Source organism: Siphateles boraxobius, unplaced genomic scaffold (genome assembly GCF_051911475.1).
Source record: "Siphateles boraxobius isolate OS27281-9 unplaced genomic scaffold, OSU_SipBor_1 54, whole genome shotgun sequence".
Taxonomy (NCBI): Eukaryota; Metazoa; Chordata; class Actinopteri; order Cypriniformes; family Leuciscidae; genus Siphateles; species Siphateles boraxobius.
In genome coordinates this window covers 3378687-3395177 of record NW_027509180.1, presented here as the reverse complement: position 1 = coordinate 3395177, position 16491 = coordinate 3378687, and the positions used below count along the sequence as shown (strand labels likewise).

General features: G+C 42.0%; 4 protein-coding genes and 1 pseudogene across 4 annotated transcripts in view; 1 reads left to right on the top strand and 4 right to left on the bottom strand.

Moving 5' to 3' along the window:
• The window catches only part of LOC143714477 (uncharacterized), a 142905-nt gene extending 130618 nt beyond the window's left edge, over window positions 1–12287 (bottom strand). Inside the window, exon 1 of the mRNA XM_077205702.1 lies at window positions 11676–12287. Coding sequence (XP_077061817.1) covers window positions 11676–12280 — 605 coding nt within the window. The 5' untranslated portion in view covers window positions 12281–12287. The remainder of the gene's footprint in view (window positions 1–11675) is intronic.
• The window catches only part of LOC143714418 (uncharacterized), a 703153-nt gene extending 690754 nt beyond the window's left edge, over window positions 1–12399 (bottom strand). The window contains exon 1 of the mRNA XM_077205582.1: window positions 12363–12399. The gene's annotated coding sequence lies outside the window, so the exon portion shown is untranslated. The remainder of the gene's footprint in view (window positions 1–12362) is intronic.
• Window positions 1–16491, top strand: part of LOC143714406 (uncharacterized) — a 297700-nt gene that overhangs the window by 53400 nt on the left and 227809 nt on the right. The window lies entirely within an intron of this gene.
• On the bottom strand, window positions 14553–15155 carry LOC143714370 (uncharacterized; the record flags this gene model as incomplete). Its single annotated transcript, XM_077205484.1, has 1 exon — window positions 14553–15155. A coding segment is annotated over one exon (603 nt), but the record flags the coding sequence as incomplete, so codon positions are not given.
• LOC143714369 (uncharacterized) lies at window positions 15114–15963 on the bottom strand (annotated as a pseudogene).

Genomic DNA, 16491 nt, shown 5'->3' with positions numbered 1-16491 from the left:
AAAGAGGTTGGTGTTTATTCTTCATTCATTCATGATGCTGAAGAACATTAATGTTAGAAAAATTCAAGCACTATATATTTTATATCTGGTTCCCAATTTGCAGCAACATTACAAGAATTTTGGTCTTTTTTTATTTATTTTTAATCAGGAAATAATCAGTAAACACCAAGTTACTGATAAAGTTACAGAGATTCTTCTTACAGTAACTTTAGTAACGGGGTTGATGAATACAGTGGATTGAGATTATTTTCTTGTCTTCCCATTTTTTATTCATTGATTATGTATTAAACAATAAGTAGACATAAAAGACAGAACAGATAGAATTTCTACAGGAATGAAATTATATAAAATACATGTAAAGTTTCACACACACACAAAAAAAAAAATATATATATATATATACACATACCCATATATATATATACATACATACAGTACATACACGCATACATACACATAAAATAGTCAAGTCAAGTCACCTTTATTTATATAGCGCTTTTTACAATACAAATTGTTTCAAAGCAGCTTTACAGAGATAACAGGAAAATAATGTTGTAATAGTATTGTTAAATACAAAATCAAATGTCCCCAACTAAGCAAGCCAAAAGCCAATGGCGAAGAAAGACGAAAAAAACGACAGTGGCAAGGAACTAAAACTCCATCAGGTGACAGAATGGAGAAAAAAACCTTGGGAAATAACATGATAAACATATACAGAGGAAACATTATGCGTCAGTGGTATTACCAAAAAAAATCATCATAATATTTCAAGAATCTGTCACTTTTCTTTCTTAATCAACCTTAGAGATTTGAGAAATGAATCCATTTCAATTAAGAAATGTGGAAAAGTAGGCTGCGATTTAGAGACTTTTTGCTTGTGAATACAATTTTTCCCAAACAAAATAAAAAAATTAACAATGTAATTAATTGAAGTATTAGCTTTATCTTTATAGTAACAGATTATATCTTTGAACTGAAAGGATTTGGAAGAATCAAGGTGCTTACCTATATGACGATAAACTATTCCAAAAGTTTTTTGTTTTTTCACACTGGAAAAATTAATGGATCAGTGTTTCATCCTTATTCCCACAAAATGAGCAAGAACTGTCAACATCCATATATTTTGCCACAGTATCATTCACCGGGTAAATTTATGTAAGATCTTAAAATGAACTTCTTTAGTCTTATTGGAAATGCAGTACTTATGAGGTAACAGCCAGTCTATAAGTTCAATAAAAGAGGCCCAAGAAAATTTGCATTTAGCAACATTATATTTTTTTATTCTAAAGAATTTGTCGAATATGCTTATTATTACATTTCTTTTTAAATATACTTAATCCATCTAAGATCAAATCAGGTTCTTTGGTGACACTCTTACTAAAACTTAGATGACATTTAACAAGTTGACTTAGACCGGAAGGAATCGCTTTAAGCACTGCGTTATTGTTTAAATGGTAAGGGGAAATTATGAACATAAATTCTTCATAAGATAAAAAATTACCAGATTTATCAAAAATTGAGAGAATTCCATTTCTATTCCTGTTAAACCATGTAGAGAGAAAAACTAATTTATCCATTATATTAGAGTTGTTTCAAAAAGAGAAAGAGAATGATATACAAAACAAGATAATCCTTCTGCTTTGGACAAAAGAACCCTCCCATAAAGAGAAAGGTCTCTTTGGAGCCAAAGATTAAAGATGTTTTATTGTTTTTATGACCCGGCCAGAAAAATTAAGCTGTTGTCGAGCTGCTACATTTTTTGTTAAATAAATACCAAGATACCTTACGGTCTCTTTTACTGAGATACCATCGATTGAAGAATCATCATATTTATAGAGCGTCATTATCTCGCACTCGGACATTTTCAATCCAGAAGCACATTGAAAACTGCTCAATTACATTTATAGCCTTAGTTAATTGACTCTTACCTTTTAAAAAGAGAGTCGTGTCATCAGCCAACTGGGAGATTTTAATTTCTCTATCAAAGATGGATATACCTTCCAAGCTTTGTTCATGGATAATACTTAACGATAATAGTTCTGTAACTAAAATAAATAAAAAGGGGGAAATCGGACAGCCCTGTCTGACTGGATGAAAAATCTCTTCTGAAAAAACAGAGCTGCTAATATCTCTATAAAACATTTCAATAAGATTAACAAAAAAGTCACCAAAACCAAATAACTTGAGAGTCTGCAAAAGAAATCCATGCTCAAGGGTGTCAAAAGCTTTATAAAAATAAAAGTCTAGGAAAAGAATCATGACTTTAGAATGGATAAAATCTGCATAATCCAAAAGATCTAAAATAAATCTTATATTTGTTACTGATGTGCCAATCTTTTATAAAACCTGATTGTGTCTCTGCAACCAACTGATTAAGTTTGACCTTTAATCTGTTAGCAAAAACCAAGGCTAACATTTTATGATCATAGTCAGGAGCGTAATTGGACTCCAATTATCTATTAAAAGAGTGTCATTTTCCAGTCTGGGAACAAGGGAGATAACCCCTTGTTTTATTGATGGTGTCATTTCCTTTGAATCAATAATGGCTGTTGACGATGCCGACGACGATGTTCATTTCTGTATTCAGCAATTTTTTCATTGAAATATGCCTTTTTAGTATTGACCACTAATCTGTTAACTTCATGTCTTGCCTTTTTATAATCAGCCCAACTCTGTTCATCCTTTTTTTCTCTGAATTTCCCATACTTCCTGTTTCTTAGCCTAATTGCCTCAAGGACGTCATCATTTACCCAGGGTTCTGTTCTCTGCTTTATTCTGATTTCTTTATATGGGGCTATTTTATCTACAGCTTCTAAAAACATACTTTTAAATAAGGACCATGCTCTGTCCACATCACTACATACCAACACCGTAGACCAGTTCATTTTAACTAAACAGCCATTCAGCGCTTCTTTGCTATTCTTTTTGTTCATGTGCTGCACGGACTCTTATTCTGGCTGTAATGTAGACGGAGCGGTTTGACCAATCAGATGAAAGGGGTGTTTCAGCGCCGCCCACATGTGCGAACCAAATATCAAAGTCATAAACCGATTTGTAAACCACAATCAAAAAATGAGAAATCGACCCGAAATCTCATTTTCCGTTTATGAAATGATCAGATGATGCAAGGACCTTGTCTAATAAATAATTGCGATTGTCTGTTTTAGGGCTGTGGCGATTAATTATCATACAAATTGTTGAGATTATTAATAAAATCCCTTAATTTTCACTTGCAATAACAAATACACTTAACGCCTTTAAATATTAAAGTAATTTATTAGATGAAAAATATGTATCTTTCAGAAATCTGTACATTTAAAGAACAAATGTAAATACATAAAATATAAATTATAGAAACAATCACCATAACGTTACCATAACACAAAAAAAAAGACTGTCAATATCTCATTCCCACCTAAAGTAAAATATGAATCACAAATGAATCACAAATATTAACTATGACAGGCCATACAAGTCAAATTCTGAAACAACTTTTATGGGATTACGGGAAAGAAACACTAGCATTTTGACTTTCTCTGGCTTAAGACAGCATCGAACTGGGGTGACAATATTGCCAGCTGTACTGAACATCGTTTCCCAACCAATTCTTGTTGCACAAATGCACATGTACTTTCTTGCCAACTTAGAAATGAAAGAAAACCTGGATTCATAGTCTCGCCACCACATTAGAGGGTCTGCCGAGTTATCTAGTGCCTCTTCCTGTAGGTACCGTGACAGTTCAGCATCAGCTTGCTCTCTTTTTGGTAAGCCATGTGTAGAAGGTTGAGCTCTTCTTTTCTGCATCACACAGTCTCTTCTTTTTTTGGAGGAAGTGCAGAAGGTGTTGTAGACACATCATCATCATCAGCCACAGGTTTCAGTGCCGCATTAATGGACTCAAGGATGGATGCATCCTGCCAGGTCGGGTGTAGGTGTCCATGTTTTCTGTCATCAATCAGGATGCGTCTGATCTCTGTCAATCATTTTTTGTTTCGTCCCCCAGCGTGTAGAGACATCCTGAAGGAAAATGCATGTTTGTTATAGTTTATATAATCATTAACTACAACCTGCTCACCAGATTCCTGCAAAAGTCCTAGGACACGTGTTGTGCTATCCTTCTACTTGCTATGGCATTTTTAACAGCCAAGTGGAGATGGCCAAAACAATTTAGCCATGGTCAGCCAAGTTTGCTCACTGCAGTCACAATATTAGCCCCATTATCAGTGGTTATGCAGGAAAACAAATTCTCATCTAATTCCCAGTCTGCTAAAACGCACATGAGAGTTTCTGAAAGTGTATCAGCAGTAAGGTTCTCTGGGGTTTGTCTTGTCTCTAGACACTTTCACACTAGAGTCCTGTCAGTTGTGAGGTAATGTACTGTTAGAAGAGTTTTCGACAGTCGACAACTGGCCGAGTCTTACTCTAACTAACTTGCTTCCCTAAACTAGCTTACTTCCTAAACTAGCTTACTTCCTGCGCAGGAATAATCGATAAACAGATTTCTGCAAATGTCCTTTAAATGCTTTAATCTTGGCCAGGAGATCTTCCCGAGCAGTTCTCAGGGAATCTCTCCCAAGAAGCAAGGCCGGAGGATCTCAGACAAATTCCAATGAGAATCCCACCAGAAAACACGGATATAACAGTTTTTATAGAATCGAGAAAACAAATAAGACTAACATGATGTCACCTTCAATATTGTTGGTTCAATTGGTTCAAAAGCCCCAACCTTTTCCCTCAGTCGCTGGCACAAGCAAACTCTGTCTCTGTGATTACTTATCACAAGGTTTGAAATCTAGTCATCTGTCTAGTTTCACTTCCCCTCATTATTTATACACACACACACACACACACACACACACACACACACACACACACACACACACACACACACACACACACACACACATGTTGGTGCAACAGCATTATGAGGACTCTCCATAGGCGTAATGGTTTTTATACTGGACAAACTGTATATTCTATCCCCCTACACTGCCCCTATCCCTAAACCTACCCATCACAGGAGACATTCTGCATTTTTACATTTTTAATAAAACATTGTTTTTTATGTTTTTTAAGCTATTTGAATTATGAGAACTTTTGAAATGTCCTAATAAACCACCTATAAGTTGTAATACCACTGTAATACACATGTCATTATACAAATTTGTGTCACACACACACACACACACACACACACACACACACACACACACACACACACACACACACACACACACACACACACACACACACACACACACACACACACACACACACGCACACACACAAAACTCAAAGTCACAAGTTGTCCCCCAGAGAGTTTGGAAACATTTAAAAGCATATGAATGTTGCTCCTGCAGGAAAAACAAATGTTGATTAATTAAATAATACATCACAGTATGTATGTGTGTATCTATGTATAAAGTGTGTGTATTTTTCTTGTACCTGTCTCTACTTCACCTGTTACTTCATCACCTTCTTAACCTGTCACTTCTTCACCTTCATCACCTGTCTCTTCTTCACCTTCTTCACCTGTCTCTTCTTCACCTGTCACTTCTTCACCTTCTTCACCTGTCACTTCTTCACCTTCATCACCTGTCTCTTCTTCACCTGTCACTTCTTCACCTTCATCACCTGTCTCTTCTTCACCTTCTTCACCTGTCTCTTCTTCACCTGTCACTTCTTCACCTGTCACTTCTTCACCTTCATCACCTGTCTCTTCTTCACCTTCATCACCTGTCTCTTCTTCACCTGTCACTTCTTCACCTTCTTCACCTGTCTCTTCTTCACCTGTCTCTTCTTCACCTTCTTCACCTTCTTCACCTGTCTCTTCTTCACCTGTCTCTTCTTCACCTTCTTCACCTTCTTCACCTGTCTCTTCTTCACCTTCTTCACCTCTCCCTTCTTCACCTCTCTCTTCTTCACCTTCGTCACCTGTCTCTTCTTCACCTGTCACTTCTTCACCTGTCACTTCTTCACCTTCACCTGTCTCTTCTTCACCTTCTTCACCTCTCTCTTCTTCACCTGTCTCTTCTTCACCTTCTTCACCTGTCTCTTCTTCACCTGTCTCTTCTTCACCTGTTTCTTCTTCACCTTCTTCACCTGTCTCTTCTTCACCTTCTTCACCTGTCTCTTCTTCACCTTCGTCACCTGTCTCTTCTTCACCTGTCACTTCTTCACCTTCTTCACCTGTCTCTTCTTCACCTGTCTCTTCTTCACCTGTTTCTTCTTCACCTTCTTCACCTGTCTCTTCTTCACCTTCTTCACCTGTCTCTTCTTCACCTGTCTCTTCTTCACCTGTTTCTTCTTCACCTTCTTCACCTGTCTCTTCTTCACCTTCTTCACCTGTCTCTTCTTCACCTTCGTCACCTCTCTCTTCTTCACCTGTCTCTTCTTCACCTTCTTCACCTGTCTCTTCTTCACCTGTCTCTTCTTCACCTGTTTCTTCTTCACCTTCTTCACCTGTCTCTTCTTCACCTTCTTCACCTGTCTCTTCTTCACCTTCGTCACCTGTTTCTTCTTCACCTGTCTCTTCTTCACCTCTCTCTTCTTCACCTGCTTCACCTGTCTCTTCTTCACCTTCTTCACCTCTCTCTTCTTCACCTTCTTCACCTGTCTCTTCTTCACCTGTCTCTTCTTCACCTTCTTCACCTGTCACTTCTTCACCTTCATCACCTGTCTCTTCTTCACCTTCTTCACCTCTCTCTTCTTCACCTTCTTCACCTGTCTCTTCTTCACCTTCTTCACCTCTCTCTTCTTCACCTTCTTCACCTGTCACTTCACCTTCATCACCTGTCTCTTCTTCACCTGTCTCTTCTTCACCTTCACCTGTCTCTTCTTCACCTGTCTCTTCTTCACCTTCACCTGTCACTTCTTCACCTTCTTCACCTCTCTCTTCTTCACCTTCTTCACCTGTCTCTTCTTCACCTGTCTCTTCTTCACCTTCTTCACCTGTCACTTCTTCACCTTCATCACCTGTCTCTTCTTCACCTTCTTCACCTCTCTCTTCTTCACCTTCTTCACCTGTCACTTCACCTTCATCACCTGTCTCTTCTTCGCCTGTCTCTTCTTCACCTTCACCTGTCTCTTCTTCACCTGTCTCTTCTTCACCTGTCTCTTCTTCACCTTCACCTGTCACATGTTCACCTGTCACTTCTTCGACTGTCTCTTCTTCACCTTCTTCACCTGTCTCTTCTTCACCTTCATCACCTGTCTCTTCTTCACCTCTCTCTTCTTCACCTTCTTCACCTGTCTCTTCTTCACCTTCTTCACCTCTCTCTTTTTCACCTTCTTCACCTGCACTTCTTCACCTTCTTCACCTGTCTCTTCTTCACCTCTCTTCTTCACCTCTCTCTTCTTCACCTTCTTCACCTGTCTCTTCTTCACCTCTCTTCTTCACGTTTCTCTTCTTCACCTTCTTCACCTGTCACTTCTTCACCTTCTTCACCTTCTTCACCTGTCTCTTCTTCACCTTCTTCACCTGTCTCTTCTTCACCTTCACCTGTCACTTCTTCAACTGTCTCTTCTTCACCTGTCTCTTCTTCACCTTCACCTGTCACTTCTTCACCTTCGTCACCTGTCTCTTCTTCACCTTCTTCACCTGTCTCTTCTTCACCTTCTTCACCTGTTTCTTCTTCACCTTCTTCACCTGTCTCTTCTTCACCTTCTTCACCTCTCTCTTCTTCACCTGTCACTTCTTCACCTTCTTCACCTGTCACTTCTTCACCTTCTTCACCTGTCTCTTCTTCACCTGTCACTTCTTCACCTGTCACTTCTTCACCTGTCACTTCTTCACCTTCACCTGTCTCTTCTTCACCTTCTTCACCTGTCTCTTCTTCACCTTCTTCACCTGTCTCTTCATCACCTTCTTCACCTGTCTCTTCTTCACCTGTCTCTTCTTCACCTTCACCTGTCACTTCTTCACCTGTCTCTTCTTCACCTGTCTCTTCTTCACCTGTCTCTTCTTCACCTTCTTCACCTGTCACTTCTTCACCTTCTTTGGCTTGTTAAAGACCACTCTAGCTTTAGCATTTTGGATTAGCTGCAGAGGTTTGACAGAGCAAGCTGGAAGACCAGCCAGGAGAGCATTACAATAGTCCAGTCTGGATAGAACAAGCGCTTGAACAAGGAGTTGTGCAGAATGCTCTGATAGGAAGGGTCTGATCTTCCTAATGTTGTACAAGGCAAATCTGCAGGACCGGGCAGTTCTAGTAATGTAGTCTGTGAAGTTCAATTGATCATCAATAACAACTCCAAGGTTCCTGGCTGACCTTGATGGAGTTATGGATGACTGGCCTAGCTGAATAGTCAAGTTGTGATGAAGTGTTGGATTGGCCGGGACCACAAGTAGCTCTGTCTTCGCAAGGTTAAGTTGAAGGTGGTGGTCCTTCATTCAGCCAGAGATGTCTGTCAGGCAGGCTGAGATGCGAGCAGCTACCGTCGGATCATAAGTGAAAGGAAAAGCCATGTTTCTGAATCACAGTTCCTAGTGATGTCATGTAGATGGAGAAGAGTGGTCCAAATGTTGTGACTTCGACACCTCAATCCTCCACGACAACCTAAAGGGCCTACCTGAGAGGTAAGACTTGAACCATTGGAGTGTGGTTCCCGAGATGCCTTTCATCTTTAGGATTGACAGGAGGATCTGGTGGTTAACTGTGTCAAAAGCAGCAGACAGATCCAGCAGGATGAGAACTGAGGATTTGGAAGCTGCTCTTGCCAGACTCAGCGCTTCAATTACTGAGAGCAGGGCAGTCTCAGTTGAGTGTCCACTTTTGAAACCAGACTGATTGTTGTCCAAGAGGTTGTTCTGTGTAAGAAAGGAAGAGATCTGATTTAAAACAACTCGTTCAAGTGTCTCGACGAATGGAAGAGGGGATACCGGTCTGTGCTGGATTAAGAGTAGGTTTCTTAAGCAGTGGGGTTACCTGATCCTGCTTAAATGCTGTGGGAAAGGTACCAGTGTGAAGAGAGTTGTTTATGATGTGTGTGAGTGCGGGTACTACTGAGGAAGAAATGGCTTGAAGTAGATTAGTGGGGATAGGATCAAGCGGACCGGTAGTAGGGTGATTGGAAAGGAGGAGTTTAGAGACTTCTGCCTCTGAAAGCAGAGAGAATGAGGGTACAATGTGTGTGTTAGCTGGTAAAATGCGTGTCAGTTTGTGGATTGTTAAATTGGCCGCTGATGGTGGTTGTTTTATCTATGAAGAATGTGGCAAAATCGTCAGCTGTTAGGGTTGATGAAGGAGGAGGAGGAGGAGGGTTGAAAAGAGAGGAGAAGGTTTTGAAAAGCATGCGAGAGTCAGAAGAATTGTTAATTTTGCTGTGATAGTAAGTCATTTTAGCAGCAGAGATATTAGCAGAGAAGGAAGAAAGGAGGGATTGAGTGCAGAGAGGAAGTGATGCAAATCGAAAGATCCTACTGACCTTGGTCTTTATCCTGAGTTTAGAACGATGTTCACGGAGAACATCAGATAACCAGGGGGCAGAGGGTGTGTGAGGGTGTGTCAATCTACTGAGGCAGATTGAGGCTGATAGTGATGAGGAAGTGGTCTGAGGTGTGCAGTGGAGTGACCAGCGTATGGTCAGTGGAGCAGTGGCGCGTGTAAATAATGTCTAATTGGTCACCTGATTTGTGAGTAGCCGCAGTAGATACTAGTTTGAAGTCGAATGAGGCAAGCAGAGTGTGGAAATCAGCAGCCTGACGTTTTTCTAGGGGTATGTTGAAGTCTCCAAGAACTATGAGAGGAGTACCATCCTCAGGGAAGGATGAGAGTAGCAAATCAAGCTCCTCCAAAAAACTGCCAAGCTGACCTGGGGGACGATAGATAGCTACAAAATGGATTTTTATAGGACTAGTGATGGTAATTGAATACGATTCAAATGAGCTGTGGTCACACAGAGGTGGTAAAGGATCAAATTTCCAATCATTTGAGATGAGTAGACCAGTACCTCCACCCCTTCTGGTCAGGCGAGGGGTGTGTGAGAAAGTGAAATTAGTGGAGAGGGCAGCAGGTGTGGCAGTGTCCTTTGGTCTGATCCAGGTCTCAGTCAGGGCCAATAAGCGTAGACCTGAATGACTAGAAATAGATGTAATGAAATCAGCTTTGTTTACAGCAGACTGGCAATTCCAGAGACCAATAGGAAAAGAGAATAAAGTACTAGAAGACACCGGAAAGGTACGCAGGTTGTTAGGATTGTACTGCCTCCTACATGTGACATTTGATTGCGTATGTTAGAAATAGTAGGAATTTGAAAACACAGTGTAAGAGAGCTCATAAACAGAAAGATGAGAAGAAAAGGTGTGTAGAAGAGAAAGGAAACAAAGAAGAAGATAATACTCAAGTGCCTTGTCGGAGTCCTTGCTCGGTGGAGTCGCACAGGTAGAGTTGCTGGTCTTTACACTCTTTGGTCTTCACACGATGAGGGCTGCCGCGAAGCACTAACCAATTTACACACGCCTAATACCTCTATTGAATACACAGCCACGCCCTGCTACTTAGCAAAGAGAAACTCAAAAGTCACGACACACAAACAAACGCGCTTTACCAGGGTAAACACAGTAAACAAAGCAAAGTTTCCTAGCAACGAAGAACCACGCTAAAATCTAATGAGAAAAGTAAACACTCACAGACTGATGTTCTCTTCTGTTGCTCGACTGCTTTAACAAATACTAGCAAATAGCTGTAATAAGTACCTTAACTGGCTTTGGCCACCCCCTGCTACTTAGCAAAGCGAAGTTAATTAAATTTATATAACAGCAACATATAAAAAAAAATACAGAGCAAACATGTATCATTAAACTGTTTAACTAGTTAATTTCATTCTCGGAGGTTTTTTAGGTGCTTTAATTCTACTAGACAGGAGTCGTTGAACTTGAATGTGCTTCCCATTAAACCAGGCCCAAGGCCATGGGTCGTCTGGTCAAATGTCTGCCAGTTCCTCCTTAAATACCCGAAGTGTAGGTCTTCCTGCTAATGAAATACATAAAGATTTGTTTCAATGCACACTGATAGTCATAAAAAAACGATTAAAAAAGAACCTCAAATGTATTTCAACTGCAGGTTTCAGTTTTGGATATTGAAGAATGAACTGGACTACTTTCTTTTGTGGAGTAAACTTGGTGCCAGGAACATTAATGAAACCTTATTGTAAAGCTTTAAAATGCTTTCCCAATGGATCTCCCAGCGCTGTGTAGAAATGTTGTTGCGTGATCGAGATCGACTCACGAGTAAACCGCTGTCTAATATCGCTCCGGGCTGATAAACTGTTTGCGCTGCGCAGCTGAGACAAGTAGCGTGGTTTAATTCTGCTTTCGTTTGCCGTGTGATGTTTCTCGTATGCAGCAGAAATGGCAGCTCTCTCGCACCGACGGGAAAAAAAGGCCGCAAAATGTGACCATTTACTCTCAGTCTAGAGCCCTGCATAATGCTGTATTTCTGCTTTAACATAAGCGCCACCTACTGTCAGAGCGAATTTGTTTGTTTTTTGCATTAATCTGAAATGACAAATTACACATTCCTGTTGGTTGAACACAAGTTAATAGATACAAATCAATCAACAAAGTGTCCTGTGCTCACCACACACCGGCGGAGAGGAGAGATTTGGCTATAGGGTGATGTGCAGCTAACTTACACAGAAGAGGCTTTGTTGCTCAGCACATGAAAACAAACTACTTACCATGGATCGTCATGTGTAGCTTCAGGTGACTTTTAAAAGAGAAACTCGTCCTGCACTGATCACACGTGTGCAGCTTCTCTCTGCTGTGGATCCTCTCATGTGATTTCAGATTTGATGATCGATTGAATCTCTTGTCACAGTGTGAACACTTGTAAGGTTTTTCTCCAGTGTGAATTCTCTGGTGCCTTTTTAAACATTCCGCTGTAGTAAAAGTCTTCTCACACTCAAAGCACATGTACTCTCTCACACCAGTGTGAGATTTCTCATGTCCATGTAAATATTGCAGCAGTGAAAAACTCTTTCCACACACAGAACATGAATGAGGCTTCTCCTTCGTATGAACTGTCAGGTGTTTCTTCAGTGCTGCTGCACAAAGAAATGTTTTGCCACACTGATCACATGTGAACGGCTTCTCTCCGGTGTGGATCCTCATGTGAACATTAAGGGATGATGATTGACTGAAACTCGTCCCGCACTGATCACATGAGAACGGCTTCTCTCCAGTATGAACTCTGATGTGAATCTCAAGAAATTGTTTGCTTTTGAGACTCTTTCCACACTGATCACATGAGAACGGCTTCTCTTCAGTGTGGATCTTCATGTGTTCTTTAAGGATTGACTGAAACTCTTTCTGCACTGATCACATGTGAACGGCTTCTCTCCAGTGTGGATCATCATGTGACGCTCAAGACGTTGTTTGGTTGTGAAACTGTTTCCACACTGAGTGCAGGTGAAAGATTTCTTGGCTCTTCTTTTCCTTAATGTCTTTTTAGTCTTTGAGCGACTCAAAGGTTTTCCTCCAGGTTTGACATGATGTTCCTCCTTCACTTCACTCAGTTCTTCACTCTCCTCCTTCACTTCACTCAGTTCTTCTCTCTCCTCCTTCACTTCACTCAGTTCTTCACTCTCCTCCTTCACTTCACTCAGTTCTTCTCTCTCCTCCTTCACTTCACTCAGTTCTTCACTCTCCTCCTTCACTTCACTCAGTTATTCTCTCTCCTCCTTCACTTCCCTCAGTTCTTCTCTCTCCTCCTTCACTTCACTCAGTTCTTCACTCTCCTCCTTCACTTCACTCAGTTATTCTCTCTCCTCCTTCACTTCCCTCAGTTCTTCACTCTCCTCCTTCACTTCACTCAGTTCTTCACTCTCCTCCTTCACTTCACTCAGTTCTTCTCTCTCCTCCTTCACTTCACTCAGTTCTTCTCTCTCCTCCTTCACTTCACTCAGTTCTTCACTCTCCTCCTTCACTTCACTCAGTTCTTCTCTCTCCTCCTCCACTTCACTCAGTTCTTCACTCTCCTCCTTCACTTCACTCAGTTCTTCTCTCTCCTCCTCCACTTCACTCAGTTCTTCACTCTCCTCCTTCACTTCACTCAGTTCTTCTCTCTCCTCCTCCACTTCACTCAGTTCTTCTCTCTCCTCCTCCACTTCACTCAGTTCTTCTCTCTCCTCCTCCACTTCACTCAGTTCTTCTCTCTCCTCCTTCACTTCACTCAGTTCTTCTCTCTCCTCCTTCACTTCACTCAGTTCTTCTCTCTCCTCCTCCACTTCACTCAGTTCTTCACTCTCCTCCTTCACTTCACTCAGTTCTTATCTCTCCTCCTTCACTTCACTCAGTTCTTCTCTCTCCTCCTTCACTTCACTCAGTTCTTCACTCTCCTCCTTCACTTCACTCAGTTCTTATCTCTCCTCCTCCACTTCACTCAGTTCTTCTCTCTCCTCCTTCACTTCACTCAGTTCTTCTCTCTCCTCCTTCACTTCACTCAGTTCTTCACTCTCCTCCTTCACTTCACTCAGTTCTTCACTCTCCTCCTTCACTTCACTCAGTTCTTCACTCTCCTCCTTTACTTCACTCAGTTCTTCACTCTCCTCCTTCACTTCACTCAGTTCTTCTCTCTCCTCCTCCACTTCACTCAGTTCTTCACTCTCCTCCTTCACTTCACTCAGTTCTTCTCTCTCCTCCTTCACTTCACTCAGTTCTTCACTCTCCTCCTTCACTTCACTCAGTTCTTCACTCTCCTCCTTCACTTCACTCAGTTCTTCACTCTCCTCCTTCACTTCACTCAGTTCTTCTCTCTCCTCCTTCACTTCACTCAGTTATTCTCTCTCCTCCTCCACTTCACTCAGTTCTTCACTCCTCCTTCACTTCACTCAGTTCTTCACTCCTCCTTCACTTCACTCAGTTCTTCACTCTCCTCCTTCACTTCACTCAGTTCTTCACTCTCCTCCTTCACTTCACTCAGTTCTTCAATCTCCTCCTTCACTTCACTCAGTTCTTCACTCTCCTCCTTCACTTCACTCAGTTCTTCTCTCTCCTCCTTCACTTCACTCAGTTCTTCACTCTCCTCCTCCACTTCACTCAGTTCTTCACTCTCCTCCTTCACTTCACTCAGTTCTTCTCTCTCCTCCTTCACTTCACTCAGTTCTTCTCTCTCCTCCTTCACTTCACTCAGTTCTTCTCTCTCCTCCTTCACTTCACTCAGTTCTTCTCTCTCCTCCTTCACTTCTCTCAGTTCTTCACTCTCCTCCGTCACTTCACTCAGTTCTTTTCTCTCCTCCTTCATTTCACTCAGTTCTTCACTCTCCTCCTTCACTTCACTCAGTTCTTCTCTCTCCTCCTTCACTTCACTCAGTTCTTCACTCTCCTCCTTCACTTCACTCAGTTCTTCACTCTCCTCCTTCACTTCACTCAGTTCTTCTCTCTCCTCCTTCACTTCACTCAGTTCTTCTCTCTCCTCCTTCACTTCACTCAGTTCTTCACTCTCCTCCTTCACTTCACTCAGTTATTCTCTCTCCTCCTTCACTTCCCTCAGTTCTTCTCTCTCCTCCTTCACTTCACTCAGTTCTTCACTCTCCTCCTTCACTTCACTCAGTTATTCTCTCTCCTCCTTCACTTCCCTCAGTTCTTCACTCTCCTCCTTCACTTCACTCAGTTCTTCACTCTCCTCCTTCACTTCACTCAGTTCTTCTCTCTCCTCCTTCACTTCACTCAGTTCTTCTCTCTCCTCCTTCACTTCACTCAGTTCTTCACTCTCCTCCTTCACTTCACTCAGTTCTTCTCTCTCCTCCTCCACTTCACTCAGTTCTTCACTCTCCTCCTTCACTTCACTCAGTTCTTCTCTCTCCTCCTCCACTTCACTCAGTTCTTCACTCTCCTCCTTCACTTCACTCAGTTCTTCTCTCTCCTCCTTCACTTCACTCAGTTCTTCTCTCTCCTCCTTCTCGTCACTCAGTTCTTCTCTCTCCTCCTCCACTTCACTCAGTTCTTCTCTCTCCTCCTCCACTTCACTCAGTTCTTCACTCTCCTCCTTCACTTCACTCAGTTCTTCTCTCTCCTCCTCCACTTCACTCAGTTCTTCTCTCTCCTCCTTCACTTCACTCAGTTCTTCTCTCTCCTCCTTCACTTCACTCAGTTCTTCTCTCTCCTCCTCCACTTCACTCAGTTCTTCACTCTCCTCCTTCACTTCACTCAGTTCTTATCTCTCCTCCTTCACTTCACTCAGTTCTTCTCTCTCCTCCTTCACTTCACTCAGTTCTTCACTCTCCTCCTTCACTTCACTCAGTTCTTATCTCTCCTCCTTCACTTCACTCAGTTCTTCTCTCTCCTCCTCCACTTCACTCAGTTCTTCTCTCTCCTCCTTCACTTCACTCAGTTCTTCTCTCTCCTCCTTCACTTCACTCAGTTCTTCACTCTCCTCCTTCACTTCACTCAGTTCTTCACTCTCCTCCTTCACTTCACTCAGTTCTTCACTCTCCTCCTTTACTTCACTCAGTTCTTCACTCTCCTCCTTCACTTCACTCAGTTCTTCTCTCTCCTCCTCCACTTCACTCAGTTCTTCACTCTCCTCCTTCACTTCACTCAGTTCTTCTCTCTCCTCCTTCACTTCACTCAGTTCTTCTCTCTCCTCCTTCACTTCACTCAGTTCTTCACTCTCCTCCTTCACTTCACTCAGTTCTTCACTCTCCTCCTTCACTTCACTCAGTTCTTCACTCTCCTCCTTCACTTCACTCAGTTCTTCTCTCTCCTCCTTCACTTCACTCAGTTCTTCACTCCTCCTTCACTTCACTCAGTTCTTCTCTCTCCTCCTCCACTTCACTCAGTTCTTCACTCTCCTCCTTCACTTCACTCAGTTCTTCTCTCTCCTCCTCCACTTCACTCAGTTCTTCTCTCTCCTCCTTCACTTCACTCAGTTCTTCTCTCTCCTCCTTCACTTCACTCAGTTCTTCTCTCTCCTCCTCCACTTCACTCAGTTCTTCACTCTCCTCCTTCACTTCACTCAGTTCTTATCTCTCCTCCTTCACTTCACTCAGTTCTTCTCTCTCCTCCTTCACTTCACTCAGTTCTTCACTCTCCTCCTTCACTTCACTCAGTTATTCTCTCTCCTCCTCCACTTCACTCAGTTCTTCACTCCTCCTTCACTTCACTCAGTTCTTCTCTCTCCTCCTTCACTTCACTCAGTTCTTCACTCTCCTCCTCCACTTCACTCAGTTCTTCACTCTCCTCCTTCACTTCACTCAGTTCTTCTCTCTCCTCCTTCACTTCACTCAGTTCTTCTCTCTCCTCCTTCACTTCACTCAGTTCTTCTCTCTCCTCCTTCACTTCACTCAGTTCTTCTCTCTCCTCCTTCACTTCTCTCAGTTCTTCACTCTCCTCCGTCACTTCACTCAGTTCTTCTCTCTCCTCCTTCATTTCACTCAGTTCTTCACTCTCCTCCTCCACTTCACTCAGTTCTTTTATCTCCTCCTTCACTTCTCTCAGTTCTTCTCTCTCCTCCTCCACTTCACTCAGTTCTTCACTCTCCTCCTTCACTT